Genomic DNA, 23,243 nt, shown 5'->3' on the forward strand with positions numbered 1-23,243 from the left:
TGGTTAAATAAAGGTGTTCTCAACTAGCCAACCTGGTTAAATAAAGGTGTTCTCAACTAGCCAACCTGGTTAAATAAAGGTGTTCTCAACTAGCCAACCTGGTTAAATAAAGGTGTTCTCAACTAGCCTACCTGGTTAAATAAAGGTGTTCTCAACTGGCCTACCTGGTTAAATAAAGGTGTTCTCAACTAGCCTACCTGGTTAAATAAAGGTGTTCTCAACTAGCCTACCTGGTTAAATAAAGGTGTTCTCAACTAGCCAACCTGGTTAAATAAAGGGGTTCTCAACTAGCCAACCTGGTTAAATAAAGGTGTTCTCAACTAGCCTACCTGGTTAAATAAAGGTGTTCTCAACTGGCCTACCTGGTTAAATAAAGGGGTTCTCAACTAGCCTACCTGGTTAAATAAAGGTGTTCTCAACTGGCCTACCTGGTTAAATAAAGGGGTTCTCAACTAGCCAACCTGGTTAAATAAAGGTGTTCTCAACTGGCCTACCTGGTTAAATAAAGGTGTTCTCAACTAGCCTACCTGGTTAAATAAAGGGGTTCTCAACTAGCCTACCTGGTTAAATAAAGGTGTTCTCAACTGGCCTACCTGGTTAAATAAAGGGGTTCTCAACTAGCCTACCTGGTTAAATAAAGGTGTTCTCAACTGGCCTACCTGGTTAAATAAAGGGGTTCTCAACTAGCCAACCTGGTTAAATAAAGGTGTTCTCAACTGGCCTACCTGGTTAAATAAAGGGGTTCTCAACTAGCCTACCTGGTTAAATAAAGGTGTTCTCAACTTGCCTACCTGGTTAAATAAAGGTAAAATAAAAAATAAATAAAAAATTGGTTGTTTCATAGAAAAAAAGTGTTGCCTATTTTTTTTAAGTGGTAGATCTTGGCTTGCATTTGGACTCAAAGGGATCTTGACTCAGAAAAGGTTGGTGGCCACTGTTCTAGAGTTTTCCTTGTTAACACTATCACAGTTTCCCTTTACTGTGGCAATTTGATCGAATCAAGGAAATATTTGCCACTTTCAGTGCAACATACTGAAACCAAATTTGGTTGTAGGCGGCATGAGCGGTTGTGAGTAGATGCGCTTGTTTTGAGATCAAAGCGAGAGCTGCATGTAACCACGTGGGCACATTTTTGTTCATATCCTTTGCTAGTTCCATTCTTTTACTTTGAGATTTGTGTGTATTGGGAAATGTTAGATGCTACTGCACTATTGGAGCTAGGAACACAAGCATTTCGCTACACCTGCAATAACATCTGCTAAACATGTGTATGTGACCAATAAAATTGGATTTGATTCTGGTTAGTGAGCTATTAGCCCAGTTATAGATTGTTTGTAGACAGCCTAAACAAACCTCCGCCTAAACATCAGTGCCACAGATAACTTCCACAAAGCTGTGAACGATCTGAGAAACAAGAAGGGCTTTCTATGCCATCAAAAGGAACATACAATTCGACATACCAATTAGGATCTGGCTAAAAATACTTGAATCAGTTATACAATCCATTGAATCCAAACATTCACAAAATGGGACAAACACCAAATTTAGAGACTGCATGCAGAATTCTGTAAAAATATCCTCCGTGTACAACGTAAAACACCAAATAATGCATGCAGAGCAGAATTATTCCGATATCCGCTAATTATTAAGATCCAGAAAAGAGCCATTAAATTCTACAACCACCTAAAAGGAAGCGATTCGCAAACCCTCTATAACAAAGCCATCACCTACAGAGCGATGAACCTGGAGAAGAGTCCCCTAAGCAAGCTGGCTCTGTTCACAAACCCAAACAGACCCCACAGAGCCCCAGGACAGCAGCACAATTAGACACCACCAAATCATGAGAAAACAAAAAGATAATTACTTGACACATTGGAAATTTTTAACAAAAAAACAGAGCAAACTAGAATGCTATTTGGCTCTAAACAGAAAGCACACAGTGGCAGAATACCTGACTACTGTGACTGACCCAAACTTAAGCACAGCTTTGACTATGTACAGACTCAGTGAGCATAGCCTTGCTATTGAGAAAGGCTCCTGAAGAGAAGACCTGCTATATGCACACTGCCCACAAAATGAGGTGGCAACTGAGCTGCACTTCCTAACCTCCTGCCAAATGCATGACCATATTAGAGAGACATATTTCCCTTGGATTACACAGACCTACAAGGAATTTGAAAACAAACCCAATTTTGATAAGGAAGTTTATCTATTGGGTGAAATACCACAGTGTGCAATCACAGCAGCAAGATGTGTGACCTGTTGCCACAAGAAAAGGGCAACCAGTGAAGAACAAACACCATTGTAAATACAACCCATATTTATTTATTTTCCCTTTTGTACTTTAACTATTTGCACATAATGAACTTTTGTGAGTGTAATGTTTACTGTTCATTTTTGTATTGTTTTATTTGACTTTTGTTTATCTATTCCACTTGCTTTAGCAATGTGAACATGTTTCCCATGCCAATACACCCCTTAGAGAGAGGCAGTGAGAGAGAAAGAGGGAGAGGGAGAGGAAGAGGCAGTGAGAGAGAAAGAGGGAGAGGGAGAGAGGAAGAGGTAGTGAGAGAGAAAGAGGGAGGAAGGGTGGCAGAGGGAGATGGAAGGAACTGATTGAGTAAAAGAGAAAAACCATTAGAAAGTTGAGATGTAATATTTAGGAGTAAAAACAGTGATAAGAGAGAGAGGAGAGAAGACCAACATCCATGTGACGTTCATCACACATCTTCCAGACATTCATCTGACGAGCTACAAGGGTTACAGGGGAGATGGACACTAAGGAACACTGGATCTAAGTGTGTGAGTGGTTCCTGACCCCCCCCCCCCTCTCTCTCTTTCTTCCCCAGGATCGAGGGGTCAGTCCTGGGTTCAGTTCCAGCGTCGAGCCCTGAGCCTCCCTCCCAACTCGTCCTACAGCAATCTCACTGCCCTGCTGACTGTGGCCAATAACCCCAGCCACATCCAGCACTTCCCCTACCTACAGGGCCTGGGGGGCAACGGAACAGGTACCTCCACTGGGACTGGGACCAGACTTAGGTGGAATACACTCTTGGTACCATTCCATTGGTGCCGTTGTATCCGACAAACTAAATAAATGATTTGACATATGGATGAGGGGTGGATGGGGTGAAGGGAGGAGGGGGATGAAGGGTGGGAGGGATGGAAGAGAGGAAGGGTGGGAGATGAGGGGTGGGTAAGATAGAAGACATGAGGGGCTGGTGGGGAGTGTGTGGTGAAGGGATGGATGAGGGGTAAGTGGGTGGGTGGAGATGTGGGATGAAGGGACAGATGAGTGGGTGGGCAGGTGGGGTCAAGGGAGGGAGACGGGTGGGTGGGGTGAAGGTGGGGGGGGGGGTGAGGTGACGGTAGGGGTGAGGGGGGTGTGGTGAAAGTAGGGGTGAAGTTAGGTGGGAGGGGTGGGGTGGAGGTGGGTGGGGTGAAGGCAGGGGTAAGGTAGGGGTGTGGTGGAGGGGGGGGGGGGGGGGGGTGAAAGTAGGTGGGAGGGGTGAGTGGGGTGAAGGCAGGGAGGGTTGAGGAGATTAGGGGTGAAGGTAGGGGTGGATGTGAATAAGGTAGGGTTGAGGAGATTAGGGGTGAAGGTAGGGGTGAGGTACAGCTCTATGTAAGAGGCGCCATCAAAGATACACTACCCAGAAGAGCCCCCTTTAACACAATAAAACCCCTGTGCTCTCAAACAACCTGTGTGTGTGTGTGTCCATTTTACATTTGTATAATTTAGCAGACACTCTCCTCTCCCTTTCTCTCTCTCTCCCTGCTTCTTCTCCTCTTCTTCTAATCTCCTCCTCTCACTAAACTTCTCCTCCCTCTCACTACTCTCATCCCTCTCACTGCTCCTCTCCTCCCTCTCTCTCACTACACCTCTCTCTCCCTCTCACTACACCTCTCCCTCTCACTACACCTCTCCTCTCTCTCCCTCCCTCTCACTACACCTCTCTCTCTCTCCCTCCCTCTCACTACATCTCTCCCTCTCACTACACCTCTCTCTCTCTCTCTCCCTGTCACTACATCTCTCCTCTCTCCCTCTCACTACACCTCTCTCTCTCCCTCTCACTGCACCTCTCCTCTCTCTCCCTCCCTCTCACTACACCTTTCCCTCTCACTACACCTCTCCTCTCCCTCCCTCCCTCTCACTACACCTCTCTCTCTCTCCCTCCCTCTCACTACATCTCTCCTCTCTCCCTCTCACTACACCTCTCTCTCCCTCTCACTACACCTCTCTCCCTCTCACTACACCTCTCCTCTCTCTCCCTCCCTCTCACTACACCTCTCCCTCTCACTACACCTCTCCTCTCTCTCCCTCCCTCTCACTACACCTCTCTCTCTCTCCCTCTCACTACATCTCTCCTCTCCCTCTCACTACACCTCTCTCTCTCCCTCTCACTACACTACACCTCTCTCTCTCTCCCTCTCACTACACCTCTCCTCTCCCTCCCTCTCACTACACCTCTCCTCTCTCTCCCTCCCTCTCACTACACCTCTCTCTCTCTCTCCCTCTCACTACATCTCTCCTTTCTCCCTCTCACTACACCTCTCCTTTCTCCCTCTCACTACACCTCTCCTCTCTCCCTCTCACTACACGTCTCCTCTCCCTCTCACTACACCTCTCCTCTCTCCCTCTCACTACACCTCTCCTCTCTCCCTCTCACTACACCTCTCCTCTCTCCCTCTCACTACACCTCTCCTCTCTCCCTCTCACTACACCTCTCCTCCGTCTCTTCGACCCTCACTACTCCTCTCTTTTGGCTCTCCTCTTCTCCTCTAACAGGAAGTGAGCGTAGGTTTGAGCTGACTCCAGTGGCGGCCATCTCTGTCCACCTATTGGCCAGCGAGGGGGTGGAGCTCCAGGTGAATGGTCCAATCAGCATCTCCATCTCTCTACCGGCCAATAGCGGCCTGAAGGAGAACCAACACATCCCAGCCTGGAGGTTCGATCCCAGTCTAGGTGAGTATATACACACACACACACACAGCTTTTCAGTTTTTCTGAGCAGGGAGCAGATTTCCTGTGTTTGGGTCCAGAATTCCTCCCCTCGGAACCTCTAATCAGTAGGGTAAGGTACGTGTTGTGTGTGTCTACCCTTCTGCATCCTTCATCAGTGGGATCTATGTTTCCTGAAAGTTGATGGGATGTGTGTATCTCAGTCAAGCTGGGAAATGGATCACTACATACTTTTTTTAAAAGGAACTGGGGGGGAAAACCGTACCAGAGTGCAACACACACACACAGACACACACACACTGTACAGTGAGACGGGAGATTACAGTGTGGCAGAGTTATGAATGGAATAATTGAGAACTTTATAAAAGATTATCTGACATATTATTGGACGTAACGCACCGTATTAAAACACAATACTTCTTGTTCCTGATTACATCCACATCACAAGATTGGTTAGGAAATGTAGCCTAACCTGTTTGGAAATCCCTCCCTCCCCAGATCAGTAGAGGTGTAGTCAGCCGTAGATCATTGACTCAGACAGCAGTGGAGTGATTTTTGGAGGGTGTAGTGGCAAATCGGTTCAAATATGACACAACCAAGAACTTTGTGAAAATCAATATAGACTTTTAATACAACAGTATCATAAGCCGGAGCGGTCCGCGGAACACACACACTTTTTCAGAGCCCTCGCTCTGAGTTATACACCTACCATATAAGTCCCTCCCATATGCAAATTAAGTTACATCCCAATCCGTGCTTCCTGCTTGTTCAGCCCAATAACGCCCCCATCTGCTTTCCATTAGATCCTAATGGTGACAAGACCCTTGCTTTGACCCTTCACTCAGCTTAATGCGTTCTCCTGTTTGTGTGTTATCTAGGGTCAGCAGACTATGTGTCTCTTCTGTTTTTAGCATGCTCAGCTATACTAAAAATACTATACATTCCCCTTTCCTGTGGCCTGTGTTCATACCCTGTAATTAACTCCATGTGTCCCTTTTGGTGTCTTTCATCTCCTTTAGCTTTAGGGTGCCTAGCTGTTCTGGTCGCCTTCTCTTCATATGGTTGTCTAAGATCAAACAGACTTGTCTCCTGTGATGTGATTGATGTCTGTAATCCATCAATTGGTCCTTTGGCTGACCCCCTCCTTAGATAACCTCTGACCTTTGTATGTCCAGCTGCCCTAGGTGTTGCCCTCTCCCATGGCCCCACTCTGGCTTCCTGTCCTATACAATAGACAATGTACCTTACCAGAATGGCAAATGCCATTATATAGGACAATATATTTATCCATATATGTACCTAATTTCTCCCACATAACCCCCCTCTGGTGCTTTAATAAGCACCAAAAACTTAAAAAGGACATATGGAACATAATATCAACAGTCGATTATCAAAAAAAATATTTTTAAATAAAAAAACAAAAAATAATTAAAAAATAAAACTTCCTAATCACCTACACCAAACATCTCTAGTATTTCATAAGAGTAAAATATCTAGTTCGGTATAGAAACAAAAAAGAATACATTATCTTTTGTTAAAGCATGAGCATGTAAATACATAACCTTGTCTGAGGTTCTCAGCTACGCGAAAAAGAAAAATATATATAATAAAGCAATGAGTCAAATAATAAATTGAATATGAGAAAACACTAGGCCTCCATGCAGTTACAAAATAAAATTGACACATCATTCTAAATTTAAGCTTTCCACATGATTCTCCCTCTCAGACACCTCTCCAACAACCGTGATACCATCAATACCAACCTCTGTTAGAAGATTAAGGACATGGTCCGTAGACACTTGTAACCGGGATATCCCACTGTTACCTACATGTTTTTAAATATAACCTAGCATTTTAGAAGGCAAAACTAACTTTTAATTAAAAGAAACCAGATATATTCATTGATATACCTATAAAAACATTTGACAAAACATACTAAAACACAAGGCCGTGAGCAAAAGTAGACCTTACATAACACCTCTTGTACTTACTACGGAAATGACCCTTTTTGTGGATATGCATCAGTTGACTTTCTTATGAATTTGGAAGGACAGCATAACTGTCCATTTTCATCAGTATAGTGGCCTGGCCTACCCGGCACAGGATCAACTATCACCGGAGTGTCAGCTCTACTTACAAACATCTGTTTAACCGTTGTCTGGATCACAAGTGATTTCACCCAGGGTAAAACACAACAAAATACAATACCCAGAGCCAATAACCCCCCTTCCAGGTCACACAAGGGAATGTAGTATTTTCTCTGAATATTGAACATTTTACATTTAACACATTCTTCAAATGATGCAGGTTCAGGTACTATCAAAAGATCAGACAAAGGTGATTTTCTACACAAAATACAATTGTCCATTCTATGTTTATTTCTGCTGTATACTTAGCCCATTCGTACCACTCATTCTTCACTATTCTTTTCATGTGGTGTCCTTGAGTGGTTCAGAGTCTGGTATGTCTGTCTGTCATCTTTGCAATGTTCTTATCTTGAGGTAGGTCATTAGAGTTAGTCAAAAAGTTCAAAATGTCAATAAAGAACCCTCCTGGTTCTGATGCTTTCTAGCTACCACAGGCTCTTCCTGTTTAGGTATTGGCGTAAGACCAATTCTGAATGACTGAGGAACTACTCCCTTCAGTCAATCTTGTTCTCATTATTTCACCTATTAATTCTTCACCTTCAACTGGTTCAATCTGATTCCTGGTGAGCACCCACTCGTCTACTTCTTTGGTTAACGTCAGGTCACATCCTTTTGAGTCCCAAATAACTTCTCTCTTCGTTCGATGATATGTCCATCCACCGAATGCAATCTCCGGTAAGGGTTTGATCCTTTTGTCTTCTATTCTTCTGTTTCAGTTATATGTTGAGGTGGAACAGAGATTCTAACCTTGTCAGTCTTTTTAGATTGTTTGACTGGTTCCTCTCTTCTCTTCCTGTTTCCACCCTACATCTTGATTGTGCGTGAGTCTGTTGTTGCTATTCTAGCGTTCACTGTTACTTCTGTTATGTCAATATCATTGTTCTTCTGTGGCTCTAACTTCAAGTGTCTGTTAAGGAGACAATTCAAGAGCTGAAAAGTCAATTTTGGGGAAATCCCCATTTTCTTCAGCTTGCTGGACTTTTCCTCCTCTTTGCGGGGTCTCTCCTTCTGTTCCTGTGAGGCCTCTCCTCCTCTGTCTTCCCCTGAGGCTCCCTCCTCAGGCCGGACTGTGCTTCCATCTGGAAGGTGACCATTTCAGGGAAGAGATGTTCACATTCTTTAGGCGATACCTCGGGGTCCCACTGTAGAAGGCTTCCGTCAACAGAGTCTGCCCCAACAAGTATATCATCAGGAGTGGCAGACATGTTACCCCCTCCCACTTCTGGGCTTTCTGGCCATACTGGAGGAAACTTTGGTTGTTTGTCTCTTTTCTTTTCAGGCTCTTTTTTTTTTTCTTGTTCGTTCTTCTGAGTGTGTTAGCCGATGCACTCGTTGTATCTGGTCTGCCATTTTCTTGATTCCTCCCCGGCGCTTTGATCGATTCCGCTGCTCCTGCTCCCTCCGGGGTCCCTTCTGGTGAATCAGCATCATCTGTGTCCTCATCTCTGTATGGTTGTGTCCTTCTCTCCGTCGGGACTCGGGTACAGTGGTTTAGATGATACCACGTCTTGCTTCCTTTCACTTGGACGGCCGTGTTTGTGGCTGTTGCCACCTCGTAGGGTCCTTCCCTCCTCGGCTGATCCCACTTCCTTCGGAACACTCAAACGTAGACTCGATCTCCTGGTATCACTGGGAGAGATCCTTCTGGTCCCCTTGGATCATCAGATGTGGAACCTCTCATCCTGGTTCAGATTTCTGCCTTCTTTCTGTGGGGCATTCATACTTAGAGACTTATGGCCTCTGTTCTATGATTACACCATACATTCTCTTACTTCCATCACTCATCACACAAACTGACATTCCAGCTGAAGCTGGAGAACCCTTCTCCATCTGGTTTCCTAAACATAAGACTTGGAAAACAAAGGACAAAACATAACAGTATTGACAATGTTATGTGTTATGCATGACTGTATTAATGAATACTGAAATCTGAGACCATGACAATTCCCACTCTCTCTTCACCTGACTCTATGCCTCCAGGATACTTTTCTGCTGGACTCCACAAAAATGGAGGCCCTAATTGGCTTCCTCGTGCTTTCATCCAGTCTTCCCCTTTCGGCCACAGGTTCTGAGAGGTGTTCCCAAACCATGTCATTTTTTACTTAGTTCCCCATCTGCTCTGTTTCAACTGATAAACATGTGCATAACCTTAATCAACATTATTGCTTCTTAAAGTAATTCAACACGGAATGGGCTTCCACATTGAGCCTTCAACATGTGGTTTAGAGTACAACTACCCTAACATATATCCTTATTCACATGATACATTATCAAATAAAACAAATAACCCCCAAACTCAACCCAGTATGTCTACAGTAGAATCTAGTCTCTCTCTCTCTCTCTTTTGTTTTGTTTCACGTCCTCTGTCATGGTGTTTTCAAGCTCACCCATTATTCAGCTGGACCTTACTTCTTGTGAAACTTATGCACCCATCATAGAGAGACATGACAATCTTTACCACTGCAGGTGCTGTAAGAAGTATATCCCCAGCCCGGTGTATCTTGATGTACACTCAGTTTCCAGAATTCAGCCCATGCCCTTCCATCTGGCGTCTTTTCCTGGGAACATACAAACTAACTCATGGGTTATTTCCTGACAACAGACTTTCTTCTTAGAGCAAGATCACTAAATCTTAATTTTTAAATAACAGCCCTATGTAAACATTCTGTCTTAAATACCTGGCCTCTTGCCACAAAAATATTCATAATGATAGCCAAATTATGATCCCTACCGTAACTGCTGCAAGAATAACATGTAATCAGTCAAGTGTCTTCCAGTTGAAAGAATATCCAATCCTAACAAAACTAAATCCTAAACTTCTTAAACTTTTGCTCTAGTGTTCAAAATGCCACTACTTATTACTTTTACCATAATCTAGGTATGTGTAATGTTCTATTTACTTTTAGAATTGTCCCTATATTTTTACAAAACCAACTGTCCTTCCTTTTCCGTGAATTATCTTGTCTATCAATATACACTGTTTCTAGAAATAACACCCCCCTCTTGTTACCATAACCTTCATATATGAGCCCCCAATGTAGTTACAGTTTTTCTAACCCATAACACATAAGTCACTACTCCTAATTTCCTTCCATAGTTTGATACATACTTAAACATTCTCAAATCATTTTTAGTCAATTTATATCAGTCCCTCCTCAGGAAAAATATACACTCTTATTTTCCTCAAACCAAAAATAAATTGACCAAACAAGAAAAATGGTAAAGTAAATTATAATGACTGCATATTTTGCAATAAATTACCACTATTTGTAATGTCTTCTTCATCCTTGGGTGTTATCACACAACAGACTATACTTTTTATTCAATTACTTATGTCATTCCAATGTATCACTCCAATTACTATGATATTGTAAAATAAAAGAAACAAAAACCTTTAATTTAATATTCTGTAAATTCTGTCAATCACCCTGTCTCAGGATTAGTTTCCAGAGCTTCCCTAGGCCTAATAAATTTAAACAGTCCTATAACCAAAACATAACTAAATGTTGTTTATAAATTTCACACCCACTTGGTGTTATGATAGTCTCTCCCAAGCATGAATGCATTCTGACATTACATTTCCATGATAACTCCCTTATTCTACTGGCGATCTCTCAGATGAGTTACAGATTATGTAGTTATCATCATAACCCTTGCAGAAACCCCCACTCCAATAACCTATTTGGAGTAACTGTTATCCCTTGTTTACATATATTTCTATTTTATATGTAGAATGAACAAAGCACATTTTGTATTTACCCAAAGACCATAACCCCAGGGAACTGATATGTTCTCCTATAACCCCATGTTAAATAAAAATAAACCTATTTGAATAACTAGTCAATTCAAGATTACAACTCTTCATCTTTTTCCCAAGGAAATAATGGAATTTCAAAGTGATTCTACACTTTGAACAGAAACTGGTGTTTCTCAATCATTTTATAATTAAATCCCACCTATTCCAAAAATTTCTAGTGAAGTTGATCAGTCTTCACGGGAAATTCTTAGAGTTCAGGGCATTCGACACCATTATAATGTTTTCACTCTTTTTTCTTTAGAAACATCTTAACCACACTTTCAAAAGCACTTCCATCCTTCTGCATACCCAATTTGAAACCGAACTGAAAAACCCATTGAAAATGTAACCCCTTTTTTCTGGAAAAGAAATGTACATTTCGTTAACATTCACCATGCCACCCTCTAAATCAGCAAGCCAACAGTAACACACATACTAAAATCCCCTCACTTATCCCGAGCATGCGATAAAAGCTCCAGCCATGCACAGAACGCACAATTCCCCCCTGCTCGGCCATCTGTATCCTACCCTTAGAAATTGAATAGACCCATACTCTACAATTTGCTTTTCTTCTAACTATTTTTACCACGCTTGTGATTTTTCATATACGTTTATTTTCCGTATTTTGACGCTAATAACAACTTCTCCACGCATTTTATCACCACTGAAACCGCCATTTTAATGCAAAACGACTCCGAGTGGGGCTATTTGTAAATTACATCGGTACCTTACTATAAGTTAGGTAAAACGTGATCTAGTACGTATTTCATCACATAAACTGTACTCTCTATGAACCACTTTTTGATTAATCAGAGACTATACACCGCTTGGTGAAAACTTCATTCGTACTAACCTTAGAACGATCAGTTGTTGTTCTTTTAAAACGGGTGTAAATTCCTGTATTTCTGCATTCTCTACTATCGCATTCCAGTGTCATCTTACACTAATTTTCCCCCACACTAGTTAGCCCTGCTCTACAACTTCTTACACTTCCCCCATCGTAATGTATTTCTGATGATATAATGTTAATTAACATTAAAACGCTGGTAAGTTAAGCTTCTTGTTATGGTTTTATGTGATCGTTCCAATTCATTATTTTATTTATCCTGTTTACCGGGTAATGTTGCCCTACATTGTAGCAAACCGCTCCTTCATATTCAAATCGAATTGGTAGAATTAACGTGCGCTTCTTTCAGCGACTCTATGGCTTTATTAAATTTCGCTATCTCTATATTCCAGGGAGAAACAGTCCATTTGTTTCCATGCCACTATTTATTTTTCCTAAACTCTCCCATCGCATTATATACTTTATTTACTATTTTCCAAGGTAGATCTACCCTACTTTCTCAAATAATAATTTATTAGTCACATCACTTAATACCTCCTATTAAAACCTACTCTATAATGTCTACAACTGTATTGCTGAATACTACAGAAGCCTTAATGTCTTATTCTAGTACAGCACCTCAAATATCACTGTGTTTTTATCTTTGCTTATACTATTACTTTAACTTTATTCAATGTATTAAATCTTATTTCATATAATTTTCCTTCTAATTCAGCTTATTTATAATGTCTGCACTTTCTTATCTCTTTATTTATCCGCTTGCTATATTCTCTCTTAGCCTATTTTACTGTTTAATTCCTGAGGCTATTTTTAAATTGCAGCCTCCTATTTCGTTTACAGGGCTCGTGATATTTTTAATGTGTTCTAGACTTCTATTTTCATGCAATTCTCACTTTTGCCTAGATTTATTTTAACCAGTATATTTTAGTTTATCTGTATATTTTTAAGTTATTTCTTCCTACTTCGCATCCGTTTTATACTATCCATGCCTTGTTTAATACCTCTTTTTAACACCTATTGTAATTTTTACAATGGTCTTTTAACTCACTATCCAGTCAATGTTTTATGCTTATGTATAACTTATCTTGCCCAATATTTATCGATTTCGTTCCTCTTCCCAGTGAGAGTTAAATGCGCTCTCTTTCTCAAATTACACTTAGTTAACTGTCAGAGAGGCCTGCGCATTCCCAGTTGGTCACAGACACACAGCCTGTCCTTCCTCTTCTTTCTAATCTGCTCATTCATCACAAATAATTATATTACAGCATTCATTCAATCCTTTTGTCTTTACCTAAAAACAAAACAGTTTATTACCTAACTTAATTCACTTCCTCTACATAAGCTGGTATTATCCTATAGGATTTTTCACGCATACCCTTCGTTTTTACCTAAAAACGACCTATAGTTTATCCCCTAGTTTAATACACTTCCTCTACATAAACTGGTATTATCCTATAGGATTTTTCACGCATACCCTTCGTTTTTACCTAAAAACGACCTATAGTTTATCCCCTAGTTTAATACACTTCCTCTACATAAACTGGTATTATCCTATAGGATTTTTACGACATGACGAGACTACTGTCTAATCGGATCAGCTTGTCTTCATATCCTATTCATCCACCCCGTATTGATCTTTATTCTACGTTAGAGCAATATCGTGGTGCGACCTACTGATTTATAAACCCCCGTTTAGCTAGACGGAGCGTTTTATATTCGCAGGATTTCCTTTTTCAGTTGAACGTCGCACAATCAGGCCAGCGTTCTTTCTGTGTTTTAAATATTCACCCGTACAGACCTTCATTTCAAAGCGGTAGCCATGTGTATTTATTTTCTAAATACTCATCCGTACAGACCTTTTCCTTGAAGCGGTAGCCATGAATGTTTATCTATCTACTTATCAATAAAGTAGCCTACCCATTCAGTCCTTCAGCTAAATATTTTGAAGCGGTATCGCAGGATTACTTATCAATAAAGTAACCTACCCATTCAGACCTTCTGGTAAATATTTTGAAGCGGTATCGCAGGACTTCTATAACTACTTATTTTATTCAAACCTTATAAGCAGATAGCTGTAACCCTGTGCCCAATCCCAGCCCCAACATGCCAGAATAACACACCCTACACCAGCGAAGTTCACAGCCCCCACCTACTTACTCACTAGACATGCATGCACATTCATTATACAATTTCCAAGCTTACACACATGCATGCAAATTCATTGAATTTCAAAAAGTTCTTTCGTTTCTATAGTTTTTAGGAAATTTGAGAGAGAGAGACCTACTTGACGCTCCTCTTGCTGAGGCAGGATCTCTGAAGCGATCTACGCAAACATTTCACTGTTGTCTTACCTTAGCTGGGTGGCCACCCTTGTTTGCCCAGATCGTCCAAAGATCCCGCTGCCAGCCAAGAACGTTATTCAGTCCCTAATTCTCCTGGCAAGCTCGCCAATTATGTAGTGGCAAATCGGTTCAAATATGACACAACCAAGAACTTTGTGAAAATCAATATAGACTTTTAATACAACAGTATCATAAGCCGGAGCGGTCCGCGGAACACACACACTTTTTCAGAGCCCTCGCTCTGAGTTATACACCTACCATATAAGTCCCTCCCATATGCAAATTAAGTTACATCCCAATCCGTGCTTCCTGCTTGTTCAGCCCAATAACGCCCCCATCTGCTTTCCATTAGATCCTAATGGTGACAAGACCCTTGCTTTGACCCTTCACTCAGCTTAATGCGTTCTCCTGTTTGTGTGTTATCTAGGGTCAGCAGACTATGTGTCTCTTCTGTTTTTAGCATGCTCAGCTATACTAAAAATACTATACATTCCCCTTTCCTGTGGCCTGTGTTCATACCCTGTAATTAACTCCATGTGTCCCTTTTGGTGTCTTTCATCTCCTTTAGCTTTAGGGTGCCTAGCTGTTCTGGTCGCCTTCTCTTCATATGGTTGTCTAAGATCAAACAGACTTGTCTCCTGTGATGTGATTGATGTCTGTAATCCATCAATTGGTCCTTTGGCTGACCCCCTCCTTAGATAACCTCTGACCTTTGTATGTCCAGCTGCCCTAGGTGTTGCCCTCTCCCATGGCCCCACTCTGGCTTCCTGTCCTATACAATAGACAATGTACCTTACCAGAATGGCAAATGCCATTATATAGGACAATATATTTATCCATATATGTACCTAATTTCTCCCACAAGGGTAGCCAGAGTAGTGCTTGAACCAGCTGAGGTACACTACCAAGGACGTCCTGTGATATGAAGGTCCAGTCATGACTTACTGTTGCTGAAGGAGACCATTCACTAGCCCAACGAGCTGATTAGGACGGGGGCTAAAGGAGCACACGCACGCATGCACGCACGCGCACACACACACACACACACACACACACAGACAGATATACACATTGGGTGTAAACAATCACACACAGTACTGTACCGAACCCAGCACAACCATGTTCTCCTGAGGAGTCAACTCTCTCACTGGGTGACCCTTTACATGATTGTCATTGAAAGCCACTGTTCCCAGGATGCCTTATAGCCAGAGGGTATGTAGCCTTGTGTCAATATACGCACGCTGTATGGTTAATATTTCCCAGAAACACCCACCTCTGGTCCTCTGTGTTTTAGTCCACCGTTTCCCTAGCAACCCCCAAATAACAAACCTAACAGACCCGGGGCTTTAATTGAGTTTCTCCAGTGACCAGTTAGAAAGTGTGTGTGTGTGCGTGTGCGAGAGAGAGAGATTGAGATTTCTCCAGAAATATTTCTGTCTGATCATTCTTCCTCCACACAAAGAAGCCAATGTTAGGAGGGAGTGGGTTGTTGTCTAGGCTTGCACATGGAGAGGGGATAATACACACCAACTCTCTCACACACACACACACACACACACACACACATACTGATGCTTGAGCACACGCACACCAACTCTCACACAGACACACAAAATCTTGAGCACACAGACACACACAGATGCTTGAGCACACACACACCAATTCTCACACAGACACACAGATGCTTGAGCATACAGACCCACACAAACTCTCACACACAGACACAGACGCTTGAGCAAAAGACACACACAGACTTGGTTAAACCTGTTCTGCTAGTTTAACTGACAGCATGTATGTTGTTCTGTGATGTTGTGGAGTACTGAGCTGAATGATGTCACATACTGTTAGAAAGGAGCTGGTTTACCTCTGTGTGTTTATGATGTAAATACCATCCAGTTAATGATGTAACTACCATCCAGACTCAATACATTACAGAGAGGAGTTAATGATGTCAATACATTACAGAGAGGAGTTAAGGATGCCAATACATTACAGAGAGGAGTTAATGATGTCAATACATTACAGAGAGGAGTTAATGATGTCAATACATTACAGAGAGGAGTTAATGATGTAATTACCATCCAGACTCAATACATTACAGAGAGGAGTTAATGATGTCAATACATTACAGAGAGGAGTTAATGATGGCAATACATTACAGAGAGGAGTTAATGATGTCAATACATTACAGAGAGGAGTTAATGATGTCCATACATTACAGAGAGGAGTTAATGATGTAATTACCATCCAGACTCAATACATTACAGAGAGGAGTTAATGATGTCAATACATTACAGAGAGGAGTTAATGATGTCAATACATTACAGAGAGGAGTTAAGGATGCCAATACATTACAGAGAGGAGTTAATGATGTCAATACATTACAGAGAGGAGTTAATGATGTCAATACATTACAGAGAGGAGTTAATGATGCCAATACATTACAGAGAGGAGTTAATGATGTCCATACATTACAGAGAGGAGTTAATGATGGCAATACATTACAGAGAGGAGTTAATGATGCCAATACATTACAGAGAGGAGTTAATGATGTAATTACCATCCAGACTCAATACATTACAGAGAGGAGTTAATGATGTCAATACATTACAGAGAGGAGTTAATGATGTCCATACATTACAGAGAGGAGTTAATGATGGCAATACATTACAGAGAGGAGTTAATGATGCCAATACATTACAGAGAGGAGTTAATGATGTAATTACCATCCAGACTCAATACATTACAGAGAGGAGTTAATGATGTCAATACATTACAGAGAGGAGTTAATGATGTCCATACATTACAGAGAGGAGTTAATGATGTCAATACATTACAGAGAGGAGTTAATGATGTAATTACCATCCAGACTCAATACATTACAGAGAGGAGTTAATGATGTCAATACATTACAGAGAGGAGTTAATGATGTCAATACATTAGCGAGGAGTTAATGATGTCAATACATTACAGAGAGGAGTTAATGATGTCAATACATTACAGAGAGGAGTTAATGATGTCAATACATTACAGAGAGGAGTTAATGATGTCAATACATTACAGAGAGGAGTTAATGATGTCAATACATTAGCGAGGAGTTAATGATGTCAATACCATCCAGTTCACATCTGAACAGAATTCATGATGACGTTCCTACAAACTCTCACAAAGGACTAGGACGTGTTTATGTGTGTGTGTGTGATGCCTTACAGCCAGAGGATACAATACACTGATGTAAAAGGTCATCCAGTGAGAGTTGACTCCTCAAGAGGACAGGGCTGTGCTGGGTTGGGCTGTTTCTGTGCTTAGCTGTGCTTGGTCCATGGGGATCGATGACAACTGTGTGTGTGAGGGAGGCGAAGCGTTTCATAAAGATGCTGAGTCACAGGCATTTCTCTCCTTCTCTTGTTTCTCTCTCCCCCTCCCTGTACATTAGTTCTTCCCTTCTAATTGGGTTGCATCAGATCATCTATAATAGACAGAGAATCCCCTGCAGAGACCACTGCTGCACTGTCATAGCCCCTCTCATACACAGATCTTGGTTTAGCCTACATACCACAAATCCTTATCATACCAATGGTGACGAAATAAAAACTGACATTAGATTGTTGTCCAGGTCGTGTTACATCATCTTACACAATGACTGTGTCTGGCTATGTAATGATGATTCTCGCTCATATGGCTCCTGGCCAGTGTGAGTTATGACTGTGTCACTGTGAGTCTGCTGCCTCCCAGTGGTTGGCTGGAGAACTGCAGCAGCACAGTGACGAGGCCAAAAGCTTTACACTAATTTACTGTGGTTGAAGAGTATATCTCTAATTCTCTCTGTGTTTGTTTGTAGGGGCCTGGTTGAAGAGCAGTCTGGGCTATGTCCAGAGGGAGGGAGACCAGCTCAGCCTAACCTACATCGCCCCTCAGCTGGGATACTGGGTGGCTGCCATGTCCCCACTAGACACAGGTACCAACACACACCACGTCCCCACTAGACACAGGTACCAACACACACCATGTCCCCACTAGACACAGGTACCAACACACACCACGTCCCCACTAGACACAGGTACCAACACACACCACGTCCCCACTAGACACAGGTACCAACACACACCACGTCCCCACTAGACACAGGTATCAACACACACCACGTCCCCACTAGACACAGGTACCAGCATACACCACGTCCCCACTAGACACAGGTACCAACACACACATTTAAAACAGGTAAAACTTCCTCTGTGAACCTTTAAAAAAAACATAAGAATGTGTCTGTTTCTGCAGGTCCGGTGGTGGCAAAGGACATCAGTATGTACCACACATTCTTCCTATTGGCCATACTGGGAGGCATGGCTGTCATCCTCCTCTGCCTGCTCTGCCTACTACTGTACTACTGCAGGTCTGTCTGGATCAATGGACTTCCCTGCCGACTGTCATAAGTGTGTCTTGTGCGTCAGTGAAGTAGTCTTGAGTTTCAACAGGACTGTCTTCTCTTTCCTCTCCCCTTCTCTCACTATCTCTCTCTCCCTGTCTCTCCCTCACTATCTCCCTGTCTCTGTCTCTTTCCAGGCGTGGTTGTGTGAAGCCTCGTCTGTCCCAGCGGAAGCTGACTCTGTCGTCTGGTCTGGAGGGCAGTAAGAGAGATCAGTCCACCTCCATGTCCCACCTCATCAGCAGCGAGGTCAGTCAACATCCAGGCCAGGGACCACTGGTCTCTTCATACTAACATGCTTTCTCCCTTTGCCACTGCACTTTGCCACTGCACTTTGCCACTGCACTTTGCCACTGTACTTTGCCACTGCACTTTGGAACTGCCACTGCACTTTGGAACTGCACTTTGCCACTGTACTTTGGAACTGCACTTTGCCACTGCACTTTGGAACTGCCACTGCACTTTCTATTGTTATAATCACAGCTAATATTCTGTTGAGTTTTTTTCACTTTTGTGTTAGTGTGTATTGATGGTATTGTTCCCTGTGTGTTCTGTGTATTCTGTTTGAAGAGCATGTTAGATAATGGCATAGCGCTACTGTCTGTGAAACTGACACTAAAACCTTATCACATCTCTAGGTTCATTTGGAGCTGGTCTCTACGACAGCAGAACCCGACATGACCACGCCCATGCTAAAACCCTCCTCCTATGATCGCCATGACCTGGTCTCCCATGGCAACCACAGTCGCATGTCGCTAGGAAACCACAGCCGAAGTCGTCATGGCTCGTCGCTAGGCAACCTGACGCCGCGCAGCAGAGACTACCGTCAGTCTGTGGAGACGTTCCCGTTTAAGTCAGCCCTCTCCGCCGGGACGGATGCCGGCTACCGCCAATCATACACCTCCATCTGCTCATCCATCAATCAGCTCCCAGATAGACTTTCCTCCTCAAATCAGGTGCATGCGTCAGCAAGTCAATTGAGTGGTGTTGGGGAGGGCGGGACTAGTGTGCGTGAGGCTACCTCGCCCTGCTCCCCACCTGTCTCCCCTATCAGAGGGGAGGGGTGTGAGCGCAGACCCCCAGACTACCTCCTGTCCCGGTCTGTGGACCACCTGGGCTCCCTGCCCCTCTCCCTCCCCAGGCCGGGCCAGCTGCTGTGTTGTGGCTCCGTGGACCTGCTGAGTGGAGGAGACGGTTACCCCAGGAGGATCCGGCCCACCCTGGTGATCCCAGCCCACTACATGCGCCTGCCGGGGGAGCACCCGCTGTGTGGCCAGGCCCTGTTCTTACAGACTGACCAGCAGAGTGACCTGGAGACCATCCAGGCTGAGCTCAACGCCTCACACCCCCAGCAGCCCCTGGGGCAAACACACGCCGATTATGCTATCGCCTCAGCCAACCAGGGACAAGGAGAGGGGCAAGGGGAGTGGAGCAGCCTATCAGAGTCCCTGTCTATCCCGACAGCACTTGGGGAGGCAGGTATTATGCAAATGAATGGCGAGGACACGCTATTGGCTGAGAGGAAACTGATGGAACTGCGGGGAGGGAAGCCCCTCACGCACCCGCGCGCCTGGTTCGTCTCATTGGACGGTCGGTCTAACGCCATCAGACACTCTTACATAGACTTGCAGCGGGCTGGGCAAGCCAAGGGGAATCCAGGTGGAGGAGGTAGCCATGGTAACAACAGTGGTGGTAGACATGTCAACGGAAACGACGCAAGTCTGGACTCCGGGGTGGACCTGAATGAGCCCAGAGCAGGGCGGAGGGGGAGGGAGGTAGAGAGGAAGGTAGGAGAGAGGGAAAGAGAGAAAGACAGAGAGAGGGGGAGGACAAAGAGCGGCCCTCCTGCCATGGCCTACACCCAGCTGGTATATGTGGATGACCTGGAGGGGGAGACTCCTGAGTGTAGCCCCCAGGACAGCCCTTTAGGTCCAGGGTTGCAGAACACACAGGGACATCAACAAGTAGAGGAAGAGGAGGAGGACAGAGGAGAGGAAGAGGAACACAGAGGAGAGGGGATGATACAGGAAGAGGCTCCTTCACCCCTCTCCTCCCCCTCCTCCTCCTCCTCCTCTCCACCCCCACTCACAGAGACAAAAGGCGTTGTCTTCAGGACTGAGCATGACCAGACGGCCCTATTGTCTGTTGCCCCTGACGACCACGGAGAAGAGGAGAAGAAGAGCCCCTGGCAGAAGCGGGAGGAGCGCCCCCTACTGGCAGTCTTTAACCTCAAATGACCTTACTTCCCCACCCACCACCCCGCCCCAGAGTGACATGAAGAAGGAAGTACTTCTGCACTGGGAGCTAAATGGAACTGTCAGTGAATGGAAACGATTGGAACAGTTGGAACTCCATACATTCTAATGTCTAATCCTTCCTGTGTATCATCATAGCCCCACACTACATGGACAGGCCACTGACTAGACATGCCATAGAGACTTTGTCTGAGTGATACAGATGAACTCCTGAACTAAAAACAAACTTGACAACGCCAGAGAACATGTAATGCACAACTGCTATGCCTTTAGTAAATGAGCTGTGTCAGCAAAAAGGGGCTGTGGAATAAAGTAGAGACAGACAATGTGTGTTTCAATACTTAGCAGCAGCCTCCTTTCCTCAGTCTTATCTGCTTCAGTCCACTGATCTGAAAAGCATCGGACAAGTAAAAGCAATATGGCGGATGTCTACTGGCAGGTCTAGGTAGAAGGAGTAGTAGTGTTTTCAGATCAGTAACTAGGACAGGATATACATACAGCAGGAAAGGAAGCTACTCTAATGTATAATGCTGCACAGATCTACGATCAGTTTTCCCCCCACAGGTCTTAATCTGGGCGGCAGGTAGCCTAGCAGGTAGAGCGGTGGGCCAGTAACGCAAAGATCGCTGGTTCGAATACCCAAGCCAAGATGTTGAAAAATCTGTCGATGTGCCCTTGAGCAAGGCACTTAACCCTGATTTGCTCCAGGGGCGCCGTACTACTATGGCTGCATCTATCCAGTGTGACACTAAAACATATTTTGTTTTGTTATTTTTTTAGGTTTCCATTTTCCAACGTTAGGGTACCTTAGATTGGTGTGTGTGTAACTTCAGTTTCCCATCCACACGACTGGTGAATCAGATAATGGGATACAGCCCCCTCTGTTGGTGACTGTTGATATTGCAGCACTCTACCAGTGAGGTTTTATATGAAGGTTTTGTGTGTTGAACCACTGACTTCGGCTCTGAACGGCTGGCTATGCATCACTTTTATACAGTTGCTTGAGATGGCTTGTTTTGTAATTTTAAGTACTCTGTGATTTTAGTTGCCAAACTATTTTACTCAAATACGTTTATGCTATTTTCTACTCAGATATGTTTTATCGTTTTTTTTCCCTTACTGTAAGTACAGAGTTTTAACAGACACACACCCAAGCCTTTTCTCTGAAACCAAACCGCATCCTGACGTTTGGAAACCACTATAATCGACTTCCTCGTTTTCCAAGTGCCTTTGAACAAGTTGACTCGTACACATTAGTTGATCAGTTCAGCTAGCTATTTATTTCTCCTCTCCCCTGTTTAGCTCTAACCCTCCACTACCTCATCTCTCTCTCCTCCCTCTGTCCCTGGCAGACCATGCAGCAACCCCCTCTCTCCTCTCCTCCCTCTGTCCCTGGCAGACCATGCAGCAACCCCCTCTCTCCTCTCCTCCCTCTGTCCCTGGCAGACCATGCAGCAACCCCCTCTCTCCTCTCCTCCCTCTGTCCCTGGCAGACCATGCAGCATCCCCCTCTCCTCCCTCTGTACCTGGCAGACCATGCAGCAACCCCCTCTCTCCTCTCCTCCCTTTGTCCCTGGCAGACAGCATGCAGCAACCCCCTCTCTCCTCTCCTCTCCTCCCTCTGTCCCTGGCAGACCATGCAGCATCCCCCTCTCTCCTCTCCTCAGTCACAAAGAGAGGATGCTGTGTGGCCGTAGCTAGATTGTTTATTGACTTTTGCATCTGCCTCTGTGTGCCAGTGTGTGGGCCTGTCTCTGTCTGTACACATGTTTTTCTGCACAAGCATATGCCTGAGTGTTCATATCTGTGCGTGCAGACAATATACTGCAGGTCGTGTGTGTGTGACAGCATATGACATCTGAGGCATTACAGTGTATATAGTTCTCTCCTTTACATGTTGACGTGTGAGCTAGTGTTGTGAATGACCCCTCATCCCCCCCCTCTCTCTCTCTCTCTCTCTCTTGCGCTGTACTCCATCACCATAGTAACCACTCTGGGAGAGTACTGTATGTTACTGTTCCATCCATTCTGAATGTCTTAACTGGTTGCTTGTATTATAATTTACGCTTATTGTTCTGAATAAAGAGACAAACTGGACTTCTGCATCTTCTGTGTATTGTTTAGCACTAGTCTAGAGACTATAGAGTAAGTTTGGGTGTAGTAGAGTAAGTAGAACATCATTGAGTCATGCTCTGTAGATCAACGTCAAATGTGTGCAAGCTTCAGGGTTAGACTGTATCCAGATGCATGGTTCACGTTAATGTATCTGATAACTAAAGCAGTAGTCATGGCTACATGTTCTACATTACTGAACCACACTGAATTATGGTAAAGCTTTTCATTCCCTTATGGTTGACCTATTCGTTTCCATTAGGCTTGTCAGATTTCATGCTCCTTTTGACGGACCTGTATATAGACAGGAAATCAATCAACATCTTGCTGAGTGGGAGAACCTGACTCCCCCCTC

General features: G+C 43.8%; 1 protein-coding gene and 1 long non-coding RNA gene across 2 annotated transcripts in view; one reads left to right on the plus strand and one right to left on the minus strand.

Annotated features, from left to right (window-relative positions):
• The window catches only part of LOC110535768 (protein FAM171A1), a 54,649-nt gene extending 32,467 nt beyond the window's left edge, over nucleotides 1-22,182 (plus strand). The window contains exons 4-9 of the mRNA XM_036938812.1: nucleotides 2,850-3,008; nucleotides 4,790-4,966; nucleotides 17,937-18,053; nucleotides 18,374-18,488; nucleotides 18,659-18,770; nucleotides 19,160-22,182. Coding sequence (XP_036794707.1) covers nucleotides 2,850-3,008; nucleotides 4,790-4,966; nucleotides 17,937-18,053; nucleotides 18,374-18,488; nucleotides 18,659-18,770; nucleotides 19,160-20,758 — 2,279 coding nt within the window. The 3' untranslated portion in view covers nucleotides 20,759-22,182. The remainder of the gene's footprint in view (nucleotides 1-2,849; nucleotides 3,009-4,789; nucleotides 4,967-17,936; nucleotides 18,054-18,373; nucleotides 18,489-18,658; nucleotides 18,771-19,159) is intronic.
• On the minus strand, nucleotides 5,567-14,953 carry LOC118937754. The gene is made up of 2 exons (XR_005035157.1): nucleotides 9,073-14,953; nucleotides 5,567-8,960 (listed from the first exon to the last, which is right to left on the minus strand). It is a non-coding gene; the product is annotated as an uncharacterized LOC118937754 (long non-coding RNA).
• Nucleotides 22,183-23,243: the final 1,061 nt, after the last annotated feature.

Source organism: Oncorhynchus mykiss, chromosome 2, assembly GCF_013265735.2.
Source record: "Oncorhynchus mykiss isolate Arlee chromosome 2, USDA_OmykA_1.1, whole genome shotgun sequence".
NCBI lineage: Eukaryota > Metazoa > Chordata > Actinopteri > Salmoniformes > Salmonidae > Oncorhynchus > Oncorhynchus mykiss.